This window comes from Brachycentrus maculatus, unplaced genomic scaffold (assembly GCF_059751285.1).
Source record: "Brachycentrus maculatus isolate JH-2025_06_01 unplaced genomic scaffold, ASM5975128v1 h1tg000003l, whole genome shotgun sequence".
NCBI classification, from domain to species: Eukaryota; Metazoa; Arthropoda; class Insecta; order Trichoptera; family Brachycentridae; genus Brachycentrus; species Brachycentrus maculatus.
In genome coordinates, this window is record NW_028280758.1 from 827562 (window position 1) to 852578 (window position 25017).

A 25017-nucleotide genomic window follows, 5' to 3' on the forward strand; every position below is an offset into this window, starting at 1 on the left:
TTTATTGTCGAAAAAGAAGGTTGAAGTGTCTCCCCTTATTAGGTTAGAAATTTGCAAACGGTTCAAAAAAAAAAAATTCCTTATTATATTATATTTATTTTACCCCCCTTGGGAATCGAACCCGGGACCTTCAGAACGGTAGCCGAGCGTGCTGACCATTACACTACGGAGGCGGACGAATTTTTTCACTGTAATATTTATTCAATATTACCATGGACTGGTACCTGAAGCGTAGGGCTGATCACCTTTCCTTCATGCGTAAAACGATCATGATAATACTACGTTTATAAGACACAGTGCCCTATGCACCGTTGGGGTGCGGATAAGGGTTTTAATAATAGTAATATTATATATAATAAATAATGATATTTCTTTCTGGGTCTCTTTCTTCATTCAGGAATATCTCAGAAATTGATAATAATTGTAAAATTTTGTTAAACATACGATATACTTTTCATGCTGCATTTTTTCTGGCCCCCTCCTATAATTCAAAACATATGGTATACTTCGGCTTCAAGAAACTTGATACAGGCAGGTAATGAACGCAGACTGTTTTGTCTAACTTCCCTCAGGGTATTTCCCTACATAATTCAGCGAACCACTAAAAATACACGTCAGGATAAGGAAAATGTGGGAAATAACAAACACAAAATGTTAACGGTTAATCTCGTAGGAAAACATAAGCATTTATTATTTAAAAAAAAACAATGATGTTGGGTTGAGTTGAGAACATTAAAATAAAACAAAGTTGTTGGGAACATAAGTAGAACATAAATTCTTAACCATCTTGTACATATATTCTTAATAATTAATATAAAAATCTCTGGTTAGGAATTTATGTCGTAATTAGCCATAGAAACAAAACATTATTATATTTATTAGATTTTTTTAAAGAAAATTCAAAAGGGCTCACATATATGTATTTGTATTTGAGGGAGCATAATATTGTTGTTATAACATTTTTATAATATAAAAAAAAACCCTTGTCCGCACTCCAATGGTGCATAGGGCACTGCGTCATATAAACGCAGTGTTATCTTGATCGTTTACACATGAAGGAAAGGTGATCAGCCCTCCGCTTGAGATACCAGTCCAGGGTAATATTGAATAAATATGATAGTGAAAAAATCACTTATATTTATTTTCGATTCGGGACCCCCTGAACGGTAGCTGAGCGTGCTGACCATTACACTTCGGAGGGGGACAAAATAAAATGTTTTTAATATAATATAGGCAAAATAAAATGTTTTTTTTATTCCAATATGACAAAAAAATGCAAGTAATAATAATCTTACAATTTACTGTATAAAATGATAATGATATCAGAAAAGCTGAATGGCATAATGGACCTTCGTTGCATGGTTTGCTAACGTAGTTTTCTTCCTACAGCCAGTGGAATTTTGATCAAGGAAGTCTTAAAGCAATTTGACGTCAACAAATTTGTAAAGTACCTTAGCAATTTGGTGACACTTATAACATTTAATAATAATCCATTATTAAGACCGCATATGAGGGTTTAATGTAAAAAATAGTTAAATATGACATGTAATAATGATTTCGTAATCAAATCGGGTAATAAACTAACATTACATAGAAGTTGACAATCGTTTTTTTTTCATCTTCAAAACTCTACTATTGTTTTCCGAAATTAAAATTCTTTTCTTACCCAGAAAAAAAAAATCGTCACAAATAATGATAATAATTGTATTTCTCTGCACATGGCAAAATCAAGTTTTGTTCAATTTTTAATGCTCGTCACTGGCACTATTTTTATGCTCATACTTATCCATATCTGTCTGGGAGGTACAGTATTTTTATCCTTTTATCTCTCAGAACCGCTAAGAGCCTACCGAAATATTATCGATATTATTTGTGATTTATATTTATTGCTTTAAATATAATTGAATATTACATTAAAGTATGTTAACTTAATATGCAATTTTGACTTAATGATGCAGTATTATAAAGTTTTTAACGTTCTATAAACTGGCAAAATACACTAAGTAGTTTCACATGGCACATTTATGTGGTTTTAAAAGAAAATTCAACTTTAATTTTAATAGCGGGTATTTTATTCGGGCTAAAAGCTCTGCTTTATATTATTTTTTGACATCTCATCAAAGATGAAAAAGAATATGGAAGTCTGGACATTTACGGGGGTGACGTCCGTCATAGGCTGGTTTAAGTGATCACTTTACACACGTGTAACATTCACCAATTCTACCCATTATTGACAACCACACTACTCAAATTCTTGGAAGTTCTATATATATGAACCAATTTAGAAACCTTGTTCTTCAATCACTAGAACTTCACTAGAGACATCTATTGGTGAGGTGTAAAGAAGCTTTTTATTTAGCTAAAACTCTTATATTAGTATGTGAGGTCTGAATCCTGGATTACAATCACACACATGGAAAACGCCAGAAAATATCATTTTCATTTTATTATTTAAGCTTATTTATTTATTTTTAAGACCAGATAATTTATTTACAACATTTTGAGTGTGTCCAAATACTAGTTCACAAGATCTGGATTATCTCCAATTACAGGAGTTATTTTCATATTATTTTTTGACACTCATCAAAGATGAAGAAGAATATGGAAGTCTGGGCATTTACGGGGCTGACGACCGTCATAGGCTGGTTTAAGTGATCACTTTACACACGTGTAACATTCACCAATTCTACCCATTATTTACCACAAATAAATGCTCAGACTTCCATATTCTTCTTCATCTTTGATGAGATGTCAAAAAATAATATGAAAATAACTCCTGTTATTGGAGATAATCCAGATTTTGCGAACAAGTATTTGGATACTCTCAAAATGTTGTTCTACTTTATTTTAAATTTTGTCAAGTAGATAGTTTTTTTTAGTATTAATCAGTCTTGATAAAGAAGCGGTTAGCTTCGAAACCGGTAGACATTATAATTAGGTTATAATAAAATATTTATAGTGATTTTAAAACAAAGTTACATTTTAATTATATATATTATAATTCAAGTCGAATGTTGAGTTTGTCTTCCCGAATCACTTTGGCGACAAGGGGGGTGCTCTTGTATTCTCAAAATTTTGAAGGGTGAAAAGCCATGCAAATTGAAAGAACAAAAGAAAATTAGAATAATGTATCGAGTGGGAGACTCAATAAATGAATTGTGACCTTAGCAGGCAATGTTCAAGTGCAGTGCCTGTATCAAGTGGGAATACTGAAATTCAGCCAGTATTTTTAACTATCCTTTTTATTATCAAACCATCTAAAAATAAAACAAAAGATCCTTATTCGAAATTAAATTTTTGCTGATTTTTTTGTTCTCAAAAGCTGCAGAAATACACGAGTGGACGATGTTATCATCGAATTTAATTTTCAATGGGAAATTCTCATTGTAAGGAACAAGTAAATTGTAAGGAATCAGGAATTCTAGCTTGTAAAATTGTTACGTTTTGGTGCTATTTAATGACTTCATATTGGTTTAACACAGGATTGGCCAAGTTTTGTCGTAACTTTAATTAAGATTTCGATAGAATACAGTAAACAGAACGGATTTGCATTACTAGGATTTTTTGTGCAATATCGGCAATGTAACTTTTTTGTGAGGACCTCCACATGTGTTTTTGATCCCTTGCGCCTAGCTGAATAATGCTCATTTTGTATTAAATTTTAACATTTCAACATAGATGAATAAGAACATGGAGGTCTGGGTATTTACAGGACTTACGACCCGTCATAGGCTGGTTTAATTGATCACTTTATACACGTGTAACATTCACCTTTCACCCATGATTGACGACCACACTACCCAAATTTGAGTAACTCATGTTTATCATAATTTACACGTCCTTCTTTGTGTGAGTTTTCGGCTGCACCTATGGTTGATTTGAGTAAGCTTTTACCAGAGGCCCTTATTTTAAATGCATTAAAGATCCTTCCCAAATTATTTCACCTACTGGGAGACGCCTGAAAACATGATATTTTCATATTTTTTACAATTAAAATAAGGGTTACACGTGTATAAAGTGATCACGTAAACCATCCTTTGTCGAGTCGTAAACCTTGTAAATAAATATCCAGTCTTCCATTTTCTTCATGTATGCTGAGATGTCAAATTGTAAAATTACTCCCAGCTGAAGAAACTCATACTTGTGAACAAAGATTTAGACACATCCAAAATCTTGTGGATATGTGTATTTATCAGATGAATCAATTTATTAATATTGTTTTTGCCTTTTTTGAAACGTCTAATTTTTTTCCAATGTAATTGTAAAGAAAAGGAAAATAAAACATCGAAATTACTGCTATCCTTCAAACTTGTAGTAAACACGTATGTATTCAAATTGTAACATAGTCGTATTTAAATTGTAGCAGTCATTGGCATGACCTTGAACCTGATGTTAAATAAAATGTAACTAGACTGTCAATTTATACAAATGTGATGAGATAGATATCTTTCTCGACACAACTTGAAATTTTGTTACGTAACACATCAATAATTCAACATTATGGCTTTTCGACCTAGAGTTTACTTCAAGTTTATTATAATGTAAACCTATTTAAATTACGCGATTCAAATTTATTAAAATATTCGAAAATCCCAGACGCTCTTAGTGACCTTGAATAAATCCACATATGACATGTAAATCCAAGCTAACTGGAAAACACTCTTGTTTTCTATTTTATGAGAGAGAAATACATGTGTAATGTAGGAGAAAATAAACCTCATTTTACTACATTGTAAATTGTACAGTAATTGGCCGTTGAAGGCCGGCTTACTGGTATTCTTAAGGTTTTTTTAGAATATACGAGTATATAGAAAAAAATATTTTTGAATATTTCTTTAAACTCCTTTACTTTCAATCACTCTTTTCTTTTAAAAAAAAAAATGTAATTATTTCGAAGAAAAACTTATTTTTTCAATGCAAAAACGGTGTTTGAAGAAAAAAATCAATTACGCAAACTGTTACTTGGATTAAGAGAAAATTATGTTGCGATTTATCGAATACTGGACCGTCGTAGCGTATTTATTTATTTTTCTTTTTTAAAAGTAAAAACTATGTTTATCAGATGTATAAACCAATAAAAAATAACGATTTCTATACAATGCATAAAAAATGAAAACTTCAGCGAATTTATTTATTTGAGTACCGTGATAGTTTTTGTATGAAATTTGCAAATTAATTATTTTTAGTCACACAAAAGGTTAAGGCTTAATTCACATGACCACGTTTCTTACACTGCACGTTGCTAACCGAGTTGAACTCGCCTGTTTGGCGATTTGACAATCGAGGTGATACCGGTCGTCAATATTGTCATGCGGCGAGTGTGCCATTTGGTTGGCGTCGAAATAAAAAAAAAACGTGCAACGCAGGGTCATGTGAACTCGGCGCGGATCGCTTATTTGTATAAATTGCAGAATTTTGTTACGAACTTTGTTTGTTTTTCCTTGACCGTGACCTTGACATACATTAGTACTGCTATTTCGCTTAGTTCAGACATTCCGAGCAAAACTAAATGGTCATCAAATATAGTCTCGGTTGAATTGAAAACATACTGATTCATCAATAAAAAGTTGCAGAAAATAACAAAATAGCTTTTTGTAGATTTGACCACTTGCATTATTGACCCCTGATCGGGTTTTATCGTTATTGACCAAGAACTAATCCAGTCCAATCAATCAATTTGTAAAAAATAACCTAATGCCGATTCAAACTTTTAACCACTGTATTATTGACCCGCGATCGGGTTTTATCGTCATCGACCATAATACCAAATAATACAAATTGATTGATTGGACTTATCCAGTCCAATCAATCAATTTGTAATAAAATAACCTAATACCGTTTCATACTTTTATCCACTGTATAATTGATCAACGACCGGCTTTCTTCGTTATCGACCTTAGACCGATACAGTATATAATTCAATCTACGGAATTGTGTATTTCATTATTTCTTCCGATGTATAGATATTCGGTTATTTTTGCGAAATCTATTTATTTTTCTCTGTTTTGCGGTTATATGTTATTATCATAGTCAGTGACAACCGATTTTTCATTGATTTCTTTTCAACGGTCAAATCGTTTATACCAAAGGTGCCCAACCATCTTTCGCTGGGAGCCTGTTTTCAGTATTAAGTTTTCTCGCGATCAACTCCAAAAGAAATCATTTAAGGTATTTTCACTCAACTTAAGATGACAAATTGTGTATAGTAATATTAGTATAAGTAGAGGCTTTGCGGATTATTCCTTTAAAAAAGTAAATATTGACAGCCCTTGGGTTTGATTGTGTACTTTGTTTTGTGCCATTTATACCCTTCAAGTGAATTATCTGCATTTTTATCTAAGAATTCGTTCTTAAATCAATCACCGCACACTTCTGGTGTCCATACGATTTTATTATAAAAGAACTAACTAACTAACTAACCATCACGCCGCTTCTCCGCAGGGGTAGGCAGAGAGAACAGAACGCCACACCACTCTGTCTTTGCAAACATTCTTCGCCTCTTCAACGTTCATGCATCTCCTCATACATAGCCGCCGATTATTACGACTCCTAACCTGACCACTTTCAAGTATTTGGCACACCTGGTCGTGCCATATTTTTCTCGGTCTTGCTCTGCTCCTTTTTCCAAGTATATTCTCATAAATTTGTTTTACCGTTCTTTCCTCACTCATTCGTTCTACATGTCCAAACCATCTCGACACACCTTTCTTAATTTTATCGATAATGCTTACCTCAGCTTTGCATTCCTTCCTTATTTCACCATTTGAACATCTATCATACATCGTTTTGTCGCACATTCTTCTGAGAGATCGCATTTCGACTGCATTCAGTCAGTCTACTCTCATCCTTCTTTTGCCAACTCCATGTTTCACTTCCATACATTAGAGATATAAAATATTCACTAAAAGTCGTCTAGTCAGTAAAGAATGTGCAAATAGCGTGGTTGGTATCTGGCAACAACAAAGCAATGCGGTAAAATCAATTATTACGTCAACAAACGAGAAATCATTTTTCATGTGTCTGCAAAGCTTTATTGTAGACTTAAATACCGGAAACGGTATTTTTTTGCACGGAAATAACTGTCATTACGTTCAATACTTTGCCCGGGGTAGATGTACCATTATTGGACAATTTAACGACTGTTCATTAGTATTTGAATACGATATTAAGGCGGGATAATCAATAGCCCAAAACATAAAAAAATTCTTTAAACCCAGAAAACATTTACATAATTGTATTATTTTTTGACATCTCATCAAAGATGAAGAAGAATATGGAAGTCTGGGCATTTACGGGGCTGACGACCGTCATCGGCTGGTTTAAGTGATCACACGTGTAACATTCACCAATTCTAACCATTATTGACAACCACACTACTCAAATTCTTGGAAGTTCTTTATACATGAACCAATTTAGAAACCTTGTTCTTGAATCACTAGAACTTCACTAAAGACATCTATTGGTGAGATGTAAAGAAGCTTTTTACTAAGCAGAAACTCTTACATTAGTATGTGAGGTCCGAATCCTGGATTATAATCACACACATGAGAAACGCCAGAAAATACCATTTTCATTTTTATTATTTAAGCTTATAAATTTGACCAGATAATTTATTTACAACATTTTTACAAATGTTGTAACGTAATTGTATTTTGCTTAAAACACCATTTTTGTTTGAAAAAATAAGTTTTCCTTCGAAATAAATACGTGGTTTTGAAAATAAAAGAATATTCAATGGTTAGGAGTTTAAAAAAATATTTATTCACTTAAATCTGCAAGATTGTTGAAAGTAAGGAAAACTATCAAACTTTAAATTTAGAACGCGAACGGCCGCGCAGGGGTCGGAGACGTTTTCGTGCGCAATTTTTAAAATAATAAGTATTGGAATTAGACTAATTTAGTTAATTTATGTAGAATATTTAGTAAATTCATTTTTTGAGAATATATATTGAAAAAATATTTTTATCAATTTTTTTTAAACTTTCCCTTCCATAACTCATTTTATTTCAAAATCGAAAGCAAAAAAATTCAACCACTGGGTTTAAAAAAAATTTGTGACTATCGTGTATAAATACTCGTAATTTGGTGTGAAACTGACCCTCTGTTTTCATTTACTTAAAACTGAGAGTAAAAAAATAAATGTCTTTTACACACCCTTACAATTATGTCCGAAACCATTATTCTGTATCTGTCGAGATAAGGGTTAAAGAAACCGATATCTTCCGTAAGTGAACAGATAACAAGTTCCCAGTAATAAATTCGCGAACCCTCATAAAATTTGCATAATCATCCCTAATTTGGATCGACTTGGAATAATTTACTTGTTTAATAAGACGTCAGAGTAGACTAGTGGGAATATTCAAATTCCATTATCATCCTGTTAGTGTAGGTTCATATACATATCGCTCACTCCTTTCAACAACGTCATATATAAAAAATCGTCAATTTTCAGTTGTGCATGTTTTCGGAATGCCCAGAAAATGTACTATATCCCAGCAAAAGCAGCATATTTTTTACTTAATATTTACCCGCTACAGGGCAGAAAGAGTTGTTTTTGCATGTTGAAAAACTGTTTTTGCTGTTTAATTATTTTTTTAAATATCCTTAATATTTTTCAAATGGAGAAAAAACATTCAGTTTTTCCCTAAAAAGATCTGTTGCACAGTAAAAAGTTTCAATAAGTGGTTTGATATTTATTTTTAATACATTTCATTATATTTTGAAACTTTAAAAACGATCTCCTGGAACATCAAGTTTTTTTTTATATATGACGTTGTTGAAAGGATGAAAAATGAAAAATATATTTTTCACTTATTTTTGTAAAATGTGCAGTAAACCCCCCATATAACATTGCTATAGGTACCTCGTTACGGAGGGCACGTTATAGGGGGTAAATGTTTTTGGATTGTATTTTCAATTAATAATGACTCATTTCGCTGTTTAAAATGTAACAATACAATTTAAAACTTTAACCCCCTAAAACGTTCCCTCTGATAGCGGGAAACCTGTCTCAATGTTATAGGGATGTTTACTGTCTTTAACGGAATTCTGAGACGTGGTTTTAAAAATAATGTTCCGTTATTTACGGGTACATTACAGGGTCAGGAGTCGAAATAATCGGCGGGTATGTGTGAGGAGATGCATGAATGTGGAAGAAGCGAGGTGTGTATGCTAAGACAGTGTGGTGTGGCGTTCTATGTATTTTGTCCGCAAAGAAAACCTCATTTGCGGTTACGACGGTCACGACGAAACCGTAACCGTCACTGGTCAAATAAAATTTATGTGGAAAAAACTACATACATAGTTGTTATTTTATTATATAAAATGCAGTTCCACCAAGAAATTTCAGTACAAAACAACACTATTTAAAGGTTAGTAGTTCGCCACACCACACCGTTTTTGGAATCATTCTTCGCCTCTTCCACATTCCCCTCATACATACCCGCCAATTATTTCGACTCCTGACCGAATTTATGTGGGAAAAAATATTTACAAATTTATGAAACTTTAACACTTCTGTGACCATGTACAATACTCACGCTTTTTATTACATTTTCTTGTCATTTTACTATATAATTGTGACCATAACTCACGACTGTTTTGATTGTAGTGATTTTACGATGTACATTTTATGAATGCTACATTTTATAGGCAAAATTCAATGTACGTAGGTGACGGTATTGGATTCGTATGTGTAGCTTAGTTTATCAACGGAACAGCTGATGCGCTGTTGCCGAATTTATGTCTACGACTGTATTTGATAAGAAAGCATTCGGACGAAGCTATCTTTCTAACTGTTGTTGTAAGCGTATAATCAAAATACGTCAATTGTTATTTACCCGATATTTACAGGTATTGCTTGTTATTTTTCACCATCCTTATCATTTAATGTGTTTACACGTAACTAAGTACTTAGTTACTTACATAATATGTTATTTACAATGTGATTTATCATATTTCTAATAGAATCATCATAATTTCATTAACTGATTCGGCAGAAACTTTGTGGTAAAATGTATCCATTTTTATATTATTTTTTGGCATCTCATCAAAGATAAAGAAGAATATGGAAGTCTGGGCATTTACGGGGCTTACGACCGTCATAGGCTGGTTTAAGTGATCACTTTACACACGTGTAACATTCACCAATTCTACCCATTATTGACAACCACACTACTCAAATTCTTGGAAGTTCTATATATATGAACCAATTTAGAAACCTTGTTCATGAATCACTAGAACTTCACTAGAGACATCTATTGGTGAGATGTAAAGAAGCTTTTTATTAAGCAGAAACTCTTATATTAGTATGTGAGATCCGAATCCTGGATTATAATCACACACATGAGAAACGCCAGAAAATACCATTTTCATTTTTATTATTAAGCTTATAATTTGACCAGATAATTTATTTACAACATTTTGAGTGTGTCCAAATACTTGTTCACAAAATCTGGATTATCTCCAATTACAGGAGTTATTTTCATATTATTTTTTGACATCTCATCAAAGATGAAGAAGAATATGGAAGTCTGGGCATTTACGGGTCTTCAGCTCAAGAGTAGGAATGATCGGCCGGTATGTATCAGGAGATGCATGAATATGGAAGAGGCGAATATTGTTTGCAAAGACAGTGTGGTGTGGCTTCTCTACCTATCCCTGCAGTGAGGCGGTGTGATGTGTTTTTTTACAATAATAAATAAGCCTTTAAACAGTGTTGTTTTGTACTGACATTTCTTGGTGGAACTGCATTTTATATAATAAAATAACAACCACGTATGCAGTTTTTTCCATATAAATTTTATTTGAACAGTCACCGGGTTTCGTTGTAACCGACATCACCAGACTTGTGTGAGGCTGGACTCATAATGTTATTTAAAATGTGATTTATCATATTTCTAATAGAATCATAGCAATTTCATTAACTGATTCGGCAGAAACTTTGTGGTAAAATGTATCCATTTTTAATTAAAGTTTTACATGGTAAATACCACTATTTCTTAAAATCTATTGTTCAAAAAATCATGATACTTTATTGTTATTATTTTTGATTACTTAATTTTTATTTATTTAAAAAATCAGATAAATATTTTATTTTTATTTTTATTTATATATGACTATGAAATTGAAATATTATGTACAAATATTTCAATTTCATACTACATATTTTCATGAGCCTAGATGGCCTATTAAGCATAGGTATCAAATTGTGGAAGATTGGGTTCGAACCCAGAAACTCTGAATCAGAGTCCACGACATTAACCAAGGTGTCACGACCCGACACTTAATTTTTTTATTTACTTATAGCCACATTTTGTTTTTTTTTTTTTTTTAAAGAAACGTTTAAAAAAAAAAAGATATAGTAAAACGTAGTTTGAGTATAATTGAGGGAGTATTTATATATGAAGTGTATAATAGCGAAAAAAGCTAACTAGTAAAGTAAATACAGGTATATTTATATACATATTATTCCACATTTTTTCACAAGAAATAAACGTTTCACAGGAACGCTTTAAAAAGGTACGTATAGTAAAACATAGTTTAAGTATATATCGCTCACTCCTTTCAAGAAGTCATAAATCAAAAATCGTCCATTTTCAGTTGTGCGTATTTTCGGCATGCCTAGAAAATGTACTATATCCCAGCAAAAGAGGCATATTTTTAAATTAATATTTACCCGCTACAGGGCAGAAAGTGTTGTTTTGCATTTTGAAGAAAAGGTATTGTTTTATTATTTTTTTTAAATAAACTACTTTTTTTTTAAATAGAGAAAAAACCTTCAGGTTTAACCTAAAAAGATCTGTTGCACAGTAAAAAGCTCAATAAGCGGCTTGATATTTATATAAAAAAATTGTATTATATTTTTAAACATTAAAAACGTTCTCCTGAAAAATCAAGTTTTTTTGATTTAAGAAGTTCTTGAAAGGAATGAGCGATATGAAGAATTTATGAGAAAATAGCAAACTAGTAAAAGGGTACATAGTAAATACAGGCATAATAAAACAGTATTTATTGACTTGACATTAACTTTGTGGAATAACATGATTATTTAATTACATTTAAGTTTTGTACTGACATTTCTTGGTGGAACTGCATTTTATATAATACAAAAACAACAGTTTTTTCCACATAAATAAGATATGAAAAAAATCCACACAAATTTATATGGAAAAAAACAGTTAGTTGTTATTTTATGGTATCATTATTCGAATATTAAAAAATAAATAAAACACTCGGATAAGACTTCTGTTGGGTTTATCAATATGAACACGGCTAGTCTCGAGACAATTAGTATGTATTTTCACCTGTTGCAGAGAACATCCGTAGTTCTCGAAACTAGCCATGTTTACATTAATAAACTAAAAAAAAGTGGTTTTATACACTTGTTTTTTTTGTTGATATTTCAATAGTAAAGCATAATCAGAAATAGTAAGAAATGTGAGCGATACAATGTAAATATAATCAATTTTAAAATAAATTAATTTTGTAGGGCTTGTTCAGATATGTATATCATTTTCTCATAAGTGGTAAGGACGTAAAGCGTACCGGGCTCTCTGAATTGACAAGTTTTGTACTAGTATTTTCCTTGTCGGATCTACTTTCTCTATGTATCATACATGAGCTTGAAGAAATGTTACTTCAGGAATTTCCGGTGACTATAACAACTCTCCTAACCGACGTTTTTTGTTCGGTTAAAACTGAACACTGTATGATCTTTATGTAGGTAAGATTTATTCAAATGAGTACACTCAATATATTTATTACGTTTTTTTTCGTGAAAACAGTAAAACCTCGATATAAGGGATAGATTGGGGAAGGGATTGTTCGTTAAAGCCAGAAGTTCGTTAGGTATATAAAAATAGGTTTAAAATAAATAAAAAAAATACTTTAAAAACTATGAACACTGTATTTAGATATAAATAAACTATACAACACACAAACAAAATCATATTTATTGTCTTCGGAAACTCGTCGTGAAGTGACATTCACGTTGGATTTTGACGTGCTTGCTTTCGGTAATTCCACTCTGAAAAAGGAATTAAGTTTTATTATGCACTTTTAAAGTTTTCTCTGTTTTTTTTTTTATATATAAATATAATCAACTTCTAACATTAGGAAAAAGGGTACAATATATGTAGTTGAACTTTGTTAAATGCCCGTTAAATTTGTAGTTCGTCAAATAGAGTTCCTTATATCGTTTTACTGTATTTTTTTTCCTAATTTCATACAAAATAAATGTATTTTTTCGGCAAATCTATATTGTATTATGATAGTCTTCAGCAGTATAATTGATCTCTTTTCTTTGATGCGATTTCCACAGCTCCAAAATCTTGGCTGAGAAATGGATTTTGGAGAAATTTTGTGGTAACATTTTACAAATAAAAATCTTTTAATTATTTATCGTCTTCCTGGCTACATCCCAACATATCGTCTTTGCAGACTGTTGGCGTCAGTTCTCCTCGTACTCGAGTTATAGGCCCTTCTATCATACACAGCGTCACCTAGGCCGTTGCCTTCGAAACATGTTATCTTTCTGTAGCATCCATGATTTTTTTTTTATCTTCCTTTAGATGTCTTTCGTGGAAAATCCATGGTTATTGCCTGGTTAGCAATATGTTATTTTAATTAATTTATAAAAAAAGTTAAATTAATTTTTGAATTCCATTGAATATATCATTATAAATATAAATAGGGGATTATCTTACCTAATTAATTTTTTTTTCCAAAAGTAGTAATTATATTACTTATATATTTTACGCCAGATTCAATGTCATTTTATTTTATCAAGAAGTGTTACCTAGGCATGTGGGTTACATTGATTCACCGTCAGGAGTTTTAAATTTAGGCAACTTTATGTTTATGACGTTTGGTCGCGCTCGCAGAAGGGCGAGAAATATTGGACCCGATCCAAAACGCGTACCAAACTGCCTTATTCTGATGAATTATTTATTTTCCTCGTGCTTTTCATAAAACGGTTTTAATTTTTAAGGGAGTAATGTATACCATTACATGCGCTGCTCCTTTCTTCATATATGAAATGTCCTTTATCAAACGTAACAAAAGTAAATTGGTCTGGTGCGAATGACTCTGAGAACGTCTGTTAATCGCTTCTTACATTTTTGTATTTTTATCAGTGCTTTTAAAGATCAGATGACACAGGCAGATTTTTTTCTTCAAATTCATCCGAGACGAACAAAGTTATTTAACCATTAGAGTTCTGCGAATCGATATATCGACTCTGGTATAATTTTTTCCAAATCACGGCCCATCGATATTCCGACGATAACCCTAGTGTATTTTGGCGGTCGAGCTGGGAGGTTGTCGCAGCTTGTGCGTTTCCAAAGTTCCAATTCGTCAATAATATTCACAAATATACGAATTTAATAATTTTTCGTGAAAAATAGATAAACATTTTTGTAAAAATGTATTGTTTTCGCTCTCGCAATGTCAGATTTGTCCAATAGTTGTGTTGAAAACACACAAAGGTGTTAAATATCCTCAAAGTAGTGATAGTGATGATGAAATTAGAATGTTTACCAATCGGAGGATTCACATCAATAGGGAAAACTCCGAGGACAAGCTAATTTCCCACTACCTTGATACATTCTCGTGAATGAAAATTTTCTGTTTTTTTCTCAGATAGCATTTATTTTTAAATATATATATACAAGTATATTTATTACAAAATGCTGTTTATTTGAGTAGTTTGATATGTAAACATTTTTTTTAGTGAAAAATATATTTTTTGTTGTTGTTAAAACCCTAAGGCAGCAGCAGGCACCTCAGTGGTTGGAGCGCTACGTGCAGCGCAGTCAAGGGATAACTGGAGAAGAGTCACTGCTTCTGCAAGGGTCACAACCCTCAGCAATGAGGAATAAGACGGAGAAGAAGAAAAGCTATTGTTTTCACTTTTGCAAATGTCAGATTGATTCGTCCAATAGTAAATGTTGAAAGCTATTGTCAAACATCGCATGAAATTGTTTGTTATTCCCAAAGTATGTAGTAAGAATAACGATGAAATTACTACGTTTACGGGGTTCATAAGTATGTTTATTTATAAAAACTGCTGTTTATTTGAGTAATTTGATATGTTCTCCACCGGTACCAGAAGGAAATACTAACATCGGTCAATATATCAGAAAAATATTTTTGATTTTGTACACACCTAACAAAAAGGACCATTTTTGAAAAATTTGCCTTAAAAATTAAAAAAAAATCTCAGCACTAAAACGCTTAGTAAGATTCAAAGTAAGTCCACCTCCGTAGTGTAATGGTCAGCACGCTCGCCTACCGTTCTGGAGGTCCCGGGTTCGATTCTTAAGGGGGGTAAATTAAATATAAGTGATTTTTTCACTGTAATATTTATTTAATACTACCCTGGACTGATACCTGAAGCGGAGGGCTGATCACCTTTCCTTCATGTGTAAACGATCAAGATAACACTGCGTTTATATGACGCAGTGCCCTATGCACCATTGGAATAAGCGGATAAGGGTTTTATTTTATATTTATATAAGATTCAAAACACGCGTTACAGTTAAAGTTTTAAAAGTGTTCAATTAGATTTTGATATATAAGAAGTAATATTTTTTTTGTTACCAAGTGAACAATACAGAGAAGGATGAAGTCGTCTAGAAGTATATTTTTATGAGTTTTAACAAAAAACCCATATTTACAACTAAGTAGTCCCTAAAAATCAGTGTTTAATTTGATATTTAAAATGTAAATTATGGAGTTCTACAAATAAAACTTCAAATCAATAAATCGTCTAGAAATATTTAAGTTTGTAGATTTTGTTTAGAGACATCTGCAGGCTACAAATCTGTATATTTAACTGTCCTGTTTTCTCTCTGAATTGTTCGAATGTTTCGAGGTGGATCCACCGTCGGAATAGGACGACTCCATGTGGGATAGGTTCTGGACATAAACAAGCGCCCTCGTGTCTATTTCTGTGCTCATATTCCAGACACGTATAATGTATTATTCACAATTTAACGCTCGACTGCGCGGAGGAGGTAAATCTGAGCACCTCAGTCTGTCATTAACATTGCATGGCTGACATGGAACGTACGCCTCACGATAACTTATCATTATTGGCTTTGTATATACAGTAAAATCTCGATATAACGAACTAATGGGGGGGAGGGGTGTCCCTTAAAACCGAAAGTCCGTCATATAGAAAAGTGTAGGTTTAAAATAAATCAAAAACTTTCTTTCGAAAATTTGAACATTTAATTTTAGTTTATTTTATTAAAACGACTAGTTTCGGAAGCTATGCTTCCATCTTTAGGTCTAAATATAAACTATACTTTATATTATACAGTTTATATTTAGACCTGAAGATGGAAGCATAGCTTCCGAAACTAGTCGTTTTCATAAAATAAACTTAAGTGGTAAAAAACAAGTGTTTTTCTTTTACTATTTTATCACGTCTTACCACAAAGTGAATGCCGAAACAATAAATAAAAAATATATAAATAATACAAAACACAAATAAAATTCTATTTATTATCTTCGGACACTCGTCGTGAAGTGACATTGCTGTTTGATATAGCGCGCTCGTAAATTCTGCTTTGAAATCATGTTTTTTTGCACTTTTGAAGTTTTGAGACATAATTTGTGATATCATGGGCGCTAAAAATTGTTAACATGCGGCGACACTTGAATTTAAGCATGTGTAATATAAACAGGACTTTTTTTTATTCGACCTCATTTTTTGTCCGTTATATCCGAAGTTCATTGTATAGAGGTCCGATATATCGAGGTTTTACTGTTCGCTTATTTTTCGTGATCCTGTAGCGAAAATAATGAGAATTTTCGCTGTATCTAAAAATGTCAAAATGACACGAAACATCTTCTCATTTATTCACGGCTGAAGCCAATTTTATAAAAAAAAAATAGCATATTTTGAATATAATATCGTAAATACAAAATAAAATGAAACATAGGTAGCAAGTACATAAAAGAAGATTTAGGTCTGTCAGGAAGCCTAGGTGCTTCTGTATCAGATCTGGGAATGCGGTGGGACATCTTTCAATGCAAAAGTACATACAAGGATGGGAGAAGACCGAATGCACCCCTAATGCGATCTCTTAGACGAAGGTGGCGTGAAACGATTTATGATAGATGTTCGTATGTTGTAAATAAGGAAATAATGCAAGGCTGGGATAAGCATTATCAATGAAATCAATAGATTAAAAAAGGTATGTTGAGATAGATGGTTTGGACATGTGGAACGAATGTGTGGCGAATGAGTTGTGGCGGTAATAGGTTAGAATTTTTATATTTTTTTTTACTATTTAGTTTTAAATAACTCTTTTATTTTCCAAACATATATTTATTTCAAACAAAAAACTTATTTATTCAATACAAAAACGGTGTTTAAAGCAAAAATTCAATTATGTTAAATGTTATTTGAGTTTAAAGAAAATTAAGTTGCGAGCTATCGATTATTCCGCATTCTTCTGTGGTATTAATCCTGTGGATTGGTTTGCAGTAACGAATGACACCTTCTTCCCCATTTCAGTCCGTTGTCCCGTCGTCTTGTTGTCCCTAAGTAAAGTTTCGGGACGTCGAAATGTCCCGTTTTCAAAAAAAGAATAACACACGGTAACAATTAAAAAAAAAAGTTGCAAATAATCGACGGTAGTTTGTAGTATAGCCGTTTCATATAACTTTGCTGAACAAATCCTAGCTTGATTTCGGTGCATATGGCTACAGCAGAGTCATGTGCAAAGACTAAGACCGCCGACTCTTTATATAAATAATAAAACAACATATTTTTTCATATTCATATTATTTATTCCTCTTATTTTCTTTATCAACGTTCCCTTTCTTTTTATTAATACACAAAAACTATGAAAAAATACGTGTTTTCTTGAATATGCATATTATTACGTAAAAATTGGTAGATGTCCCCTTTTGAGGACAAAAATAAATGGTCAGTTTAGATAAGCACTATGTCTCGCAGTCATACAGTAACACACTCCATACATACGTTTTGACAAGAAGTTTGCGTAATCTGTTGTATGTTATTTTATTCCCAGAATTCGCCAGGCTCACTTGCTCTGTACTCGATAAATAACGCGCAGTAGATGTCAAAATGGACTTGCCGAATTTGGCATTCTTTGGCGTATGCCTTTACCACGATTGTCCTAGCGCGGACGCTTCTTCACAGAGTTCGAATGAGGTGACCGTGACACGTGATCGCATATCGCGCCACCTATATATTGGCTTATCCATTGTATAGGAAATGCAAATGGACACTCCGATGTTTTGAAATTAACATCAATTTCAAGATGGTTTTTAAGGCCCAGTATTCGTTACGTAACTTAATTTTCTCTAAATCCAGGTAACATTTTACGTACGAAGAAAATACAGTATGACACACAAAACACGAAACATAGAATATAAGATTACAAACTATTTTTAAGTTAATTTTATCCAAAATTCAAGGGTCCAATATCACATAATTTTCTTAATATACCCAAGTAACATTTGAGGTACCGTAGAACGGGGCTACTTGAACTATGATGTGTAACTTGAGCCCAGTACAAAAAAATTATATTAATATCTGTATTTGGTCTACAATAAGGAACGTATCGACATGATTCATTGTTTCCCTGACAGGTGACACTTATTGTCACAATACGTTCATTATTGTAGACCAAATACAGATTTAAATCTCTTTTTTGCACTGGGCTCAAGTAACACATCAAAGTTCAAGTAGCCTCGTTCTACGGTACCTCAAATGTTACCTGGGTATATAAAGAAAATTATGCGATATTGGACCCTTGAATTTTGGATAAAATTGACTTAAAAATAGTTTGTAATCTTATATTCTATGTTTCGTGATTTGTGTTTCATACTGTATTTTCTTCGAAATAATTTTATGGTTTTGAAAAGAAGAGTTTTTTAAAGATAAGTACTTAAAAAATGTATTTCCATATATATATTCTAAAAAATCTATAAAAAAATCATTTAAAAAAAATCGGGCGTGAACAGATATCGCTCACTCCTTTCAAGAACGTCATAAATCAAAAAACTTGATTTTTCAGGAGAATGTTTTTAAAGTTTAAAAATATAATACAATTTATTTAAAATAAATATCAAGCCACTTATTGAACTTTTTACTGTGCAACAGATCTTTTTAGGATAAACCTGAAGGTTTTTTCTCTGTTTGAAAAATAAGTAGTTTATTTAAAAAAATAATTAAATAATACCTTTTCTTCAAAATGCAAAAACAACATATTCTGCCCTGTAGCGAGTGAATATTATGTTAAATATATGCTTCTTTTTCTGGGATATAGTTCATTTTCCGGGCATTCCGAAAACATGCACAACTGAAAATTGACGATTTTTGATTTATGACGTTCTTGAAAGGAGTGAGCGATATGTGACCTCTCCAGTGGAATAAATATAAAAAACTAACTAACTAACCATCACGCCGCTTCCCCGCAGGGCTAGGCAGAGAGAATAGAACGCCACACCACTCTGTCTTTGCAAACATTCTTCGCCTCTTCCACGTTCATGCATCTCCTCATACATACCCGCCGATTGTTACGACTCCTAACCTGACCACTTTCAAGTATTTGGCATACCTGATCGTGCCATGTTTTTCTCGGTCTTCCTCTGCTCTTTTTTCCGAATAAATATGTGTTTGCGAATATTCCCTTAAGCATCCTCTAGTATCCTAATATAAAATGACCCCTTGTAAATCATCCAAGATTATGCTTGTTGCGTCATTTATTTCTCATTTTCTATGAAGTATCGGGAGTGATGAAGTATCGCGTGCAATGTCAACAACCTACGGATGATTTGCCTTGGCTCCTAGTACATTCACATGAATACTTTAACGAGAGGCCGACCTAGATGCTAGATTACGCAAAGCGATACCAACCAACGTGCCCCAGTTTAGGTTTATTTACTAAAAAATACACGCGGAATCTACCCTCCGCGTTCACGTAACAGGATACTATACAATACGCGCTCTGTGCTGCTCCGCGGTGACCCAAATCGATTTTCGTATGTACTTCGTATGTACTTCATTTTGTCCGCCTCCGTAGTGTTATGGTCAGCAAGCTCGGCTACCGTTCTGGAGGTCCCGGGTTCGATTCCCAAGGGGGTAAAATAAAATATAAGTGATTTTTTCACTGTAATATTTATTCAATATTACCATGGACTGGTACCTGAAGCGGAGGGCTGATCACCTTTCCTTCATGTGTAAACGATTAAGATAACACTGCGTTTATATGACACAGTGCCCTATGCACCATTGAGGTGCGGATAAGGGTTTTATTATTATTATTATTACTTCATACATTGAATCAGGCATTTTAAAAATATTTTTCTTATTCTAACCCGTGTTCTTGTGTATTCTTGTGTATTCTTGTTTCGGGTTGTGGTCCCATGGTTAGTGTCGCGGACTCTTGAGTTTCTGGGTTCAAGCCCACTCTACCACAATTTGATACCTATTTTTAATGAGCCACTTAAGCTCACAGAAATAGTATGAAATTGAAGTGTTTTTGTAAATATAATAATAATAACACAAATATTTATTTTTATATAAAAAAACCTTATCCGCGCCTAATGGTGCATAGGGCACTGCATCTTATTGACACAGCGTTATCTTGATCTTTGTGAAGGCGAGGAGATCAATCCTGCGCTTCAGGTACCAGTCTAAAGTGATATTGAATAAAATCACTAATATTTGTTTAACCCCTCCCCTGCTGTGAATCGAACCTAGGGCCATTTATAACGTTTAATCATTTAAAAAAATATATATCCAATACTTTATTTTATACTAGAATTTTTAATTAGTACTACTCTACTTAGGAGAGCGTACTTATTTAACATGGTAACGTTGGCCGCCTCCGTAGTGTAATGGTCGGCAAGCCCGGCTACTTCCTACTGGAAGTTCCGGGTTCGATTCCCAGGGGGGGGGGTCGGGGATAAATGATTTTTCACCCTAATATTTATTCAATATTACCCTGGACTGGTACACGAAGCGGAGGGCTGATCACCTTTGCTTCATGTGTTGATAACGATTAAGATAACACCGCGTTTATAGGATGCAGTGCCCTATGCATCATCGGGTGCGGATAAGGGATTGAAGAAGAACGCTTATGTAACTATGCTTGAGTGTGAGTGTTTGTAGCAGCACTCACACTTAAGCAAACTAAGGGTTGTACGAAAACTAATTAGCTGTGTAAACATGCCTTCACCATTTATTACATCGATATCATTTCAAAAAATATTATATATCGAATACTTTCTTTATGCTAAAACATGAAATTGCTTTTATTTACGCGCCACGCATTACAAACGAATATCTCGAAATTTACATTTGAAAAATATTGAGGAACTAATGACGAATGAAATGTCGGATTTTTCGAAATAAATAACTTTTTGCCAATTGTAAAAATGTAAATTTAATATGAATTCCGCTTCAATTAACAATTTGTCCTATTGATCAACGACTGATTTCGTTAACCTTAACAGTAACGGACATACTATACTAGTACATTATCGGCAGTATTCTTGAAATCGTTTTTTCGACGTTTAATTTTTAACTGGTGGATAAAACCAGGGGCGTGCATTCCATATAGGCAGAAAAGCAGTGCCTAACCTAACTTACCCGCGTGACATATAAAAACGCAACCTGTACCTATCCTACCTTAATAAGTAGTATCTAGCTTACCTTACTACCTACCTTGCACTGCCTACCCTAATTAATTATTGTTTTACGCCACTATATACAATAGATGTATGTTTTATTCTTAGCAAAAGCATCATATATTAACTTGTAAGTTATTCATACCAAGTATAAAAAATGATATCATTACATTTATAAAGTAGAATATGAAAGTCTGAGCACTTGCAGAGCTTACGACATGTCATAGGTTGGTTTCAGTGATTTTTACACGTATGACATAGTATATCGTTCTACCCACGATTGACAACCACACTACTCAAATTTGAGTAATTTTGAGTTTGAAATTACTTCCGAATCCTATCTCTACTAAACAATATTCAAAATATTTTGACGGTTAGGGAAAGAAGCTTTGGTAGATAGATCTCAAGCGGCTTTACACAAAAAATAAAGCCACTTGAGATCTACCTAAACTTCTCTCCCTATCCGTCAAAATATTTTGAATATTGTTTAGTAGTTAGTGTTTTAGTATTAATCAGTCTTGATAAAGAAGCGGTTAGCTTCGAAACCGGTAGACATTATAATTAAGTTATAATAAAATATTTATAGTGATTTTAAAACAAAGTTACATTTTAATTATAAAATGGAAAATCACAAAGTTAGTGCTTCAAATATAAATTATAAAATATTTTTTATTCGCCGTTCATGTATTTCATGTTGTTCATGTATTGCTGTGTTCAGATTGTGATATGCAAAACTTGTTAATTTTGATAAGTCGAACTATGATATTATTTATTGCATTACAGTAAAATTAAACGTACTATCGTATAGGCATGGAAAAGTAGGGAAACCGGTTTACGGTAAACAGCTGATGCGACGTTGTCAAATCTGTGCCATGGATTGTTTGTGATATAGGAGTAGGAGGGATTGGTTTAAGACCCAATATACGTTAAAATGCAACTTAATTTTCTCTAACCCAGACAACATTTCGCTCACTCCTTTCAAGAACGCCATAAATCAAAAAACTAGATTTTTCAGAAGAACGCTTTTAAAGTTTAAAAATAGAATACAATGTATTAAAAATAAATATCAAGCCACTTATTAAACTTTTTACTGTGCGACAGATCTTTTTAGGTAAAACCTGAAGATTTTTTCTGCATTTGAAAAATATTTAGTATATTTAAAAAAATAATTAAACAATACATTTTTCTCAAAATGCAAAAACAACAATTTCTGCCCTGTAGCGGGTAAATATTAAAGTTAAAAATATGCCTCTTTTGCTGGGATATAGTACATTTTCTGGGCATTCCGAAAACACGCAAAACTGAAAATTGACGATTTTTGATTTATGACGTTCTTGAAAGGAGTGGGCGATTTGACGTAATTGATTTTTTATTTCTTAAAATGCTGTTTTTGTATTGAAAAAATTAGGTTTTCTTCGAAATAAATATATGGCTTTAAAAAAAGAAAAGAGTTATCAAAAGGTAAGGAGTTTAAAAAAAAATTTTTTCAATACATTTTCTAAATACATAATCTGAAAAGAAAAATTGAACGTGAACACACATCCAGCCCTCAGCGAGACCGAGCGCGTTGTGATTTGAACGCTTGAGATCTAGGCCTTAAATGATGCAACATTTTTAATTTTTACTAATCCATCTGAGAATATGATGACGATTAAAATGTTTGATATTTAATTTATATGTGTATTCAATAAACTAAGAGAGGATAATCACGATGACAATGTGAATGCAACACATCACACGGAATGATTGGTTTCGGTACACATGGCCGCATAACTTATGGATAAAATATCCGTATTGTCATAGTGATTTTTTCTTTCTTCGATTATTACATACAAAATTTAATTAATAATTTATATAATTAACTAACTAACAAACCACGCTGCTTCCCACAGTGGTAGACAGAGAGAATAGAACGCAACACCAATCTGTCTTTGCACACAATCTCCGCTTTCAAGTATTTCAAATACTTGAAAGCGGTCAGGTCAGAAGTCCGAATTATCGGTGGGTATGTATGAAGAGATGCATGAATGTGGAAGAGGCGACAAAGACAGCGTTGTGTGGCGTTCTATTCCCTCTGCATACTCCTGCAGAGAAACAGCCTGATGGTTAGTAAGTCAGTTGTATTATTTGAATAATAATTCTATAGCAAATGCATTAATTATTATTAAAGGAAAATTCGGATAATCGAAAATCTGGATAGTCGAAAATCCAGATAGCCGAAAATTCGGATAATCGACTAACCGGATAATCAAAAATCCGAATGAAAGACAATTCGGATATTCCAAAATTTGGATAATCGAAAAACAGGATGGTCGAAAATTCGGATTATCGAAAATCCGGATAATCTAGGGTTTTAAGGTAGAGACTGACCGGAGCATTTCGTCGTAACATAACGTCGTAACATCGCTCGCGGCGAGCATCAGCGAGCATCCGAAACTATAGATGGAGCGCTCGGCTCGCTGTACTGACTGCCTGAATGCTCGCATCGTAACGTGTTACGTTACGACGAAATTATCCGGTCAGTCTCCATCTTTAGAGTTTCTACTGTATCTGCAAGTGCGTAATAGATAGTCTTCTTCTTATATTTTGTATATTTAAAGCACTAACTTTGTGCTTCATTGTAATATATTACTTGGAGAATTTCTCCAAATAATAGCCTCCTTCTTCTTATGACTCTTATTTGCACCGAAAGGCGCACAGTGCACAGTGATGTGCTTCGCGTGAGCGTGGTGAGCTCCCGGTTGTCGCTCCACTGACGCTAGTTGTTGTTGCAGTGGCGTGGCCGAGGAGCGCTGCAGCAGGGCGGCGGCGGGGCCGGCGGGCGCGGTCGCGGCGGCGGGCGCGGGGGCGGCGGCCTACGCGGCCCCCCCGGCCGAGAGGGCGCGCCCCCGGGACCGCCTCTACAGGAACGGGCCCGCCTCCTATACCAACTCCATCCCCGACAGGTACCATCTATTTTTTCTCTATACAAATGGACATAGTTGACAACATTTTGGGGGTCCAAATTCTTCTACTCAAATCTGGGTTTTTTTTACATATTGACATCTCAACATAGAAGAATATGGAAGTCTGGGTATTTACAGTGCTTATGACCTGTCCCTGGATATCCCGGGTTTGATTTCCATATACAACATTACCCTCTGTTCGGACTAGTGGAGCATTCGGATTACAGTACAGAGAATCTCTATGATATTTTTATCAAATATGTATTGTGAAATTCTAAATGTATTTATACAACTTTTTCAAAGAAATGAAATATTTAGTTGGTCGAGATTTACATATTTAATGAAGTAAAAAGCTTCTATCAATTTACGTAAAAGGATCTTCTCTGGCACAGGAATA

The 25017-nt window shown here is 33.3% G+C and overlaps 1 protein-coding gene across 8 annotated transcripts in view; it reads left to right on the forward strand.

Moving 5' to 3' along the window:
• The window catches only part of spen (spen family transcriptional repressor split ends), a 147611-nt gene that overhangs the window by 88910 nt on the left and 33684 nt on the right, over nucleotides 1-25017 (forward strand). For all 8 annotated transcript variants that reach the window (XM_088264354.1, XM_088264513.1, XM_088264440.1 and 5 more), the window contains exon 3: nucleotides 24450-24620. In XM_088264354.1, the coding sequence (XP_088120480.1) occupies nucleotides 24450-24620 (171 nt within the window). The remainder of the gene's footprint in view (nucleotides 1-24449; nucleotides 24621-25017) is intronic.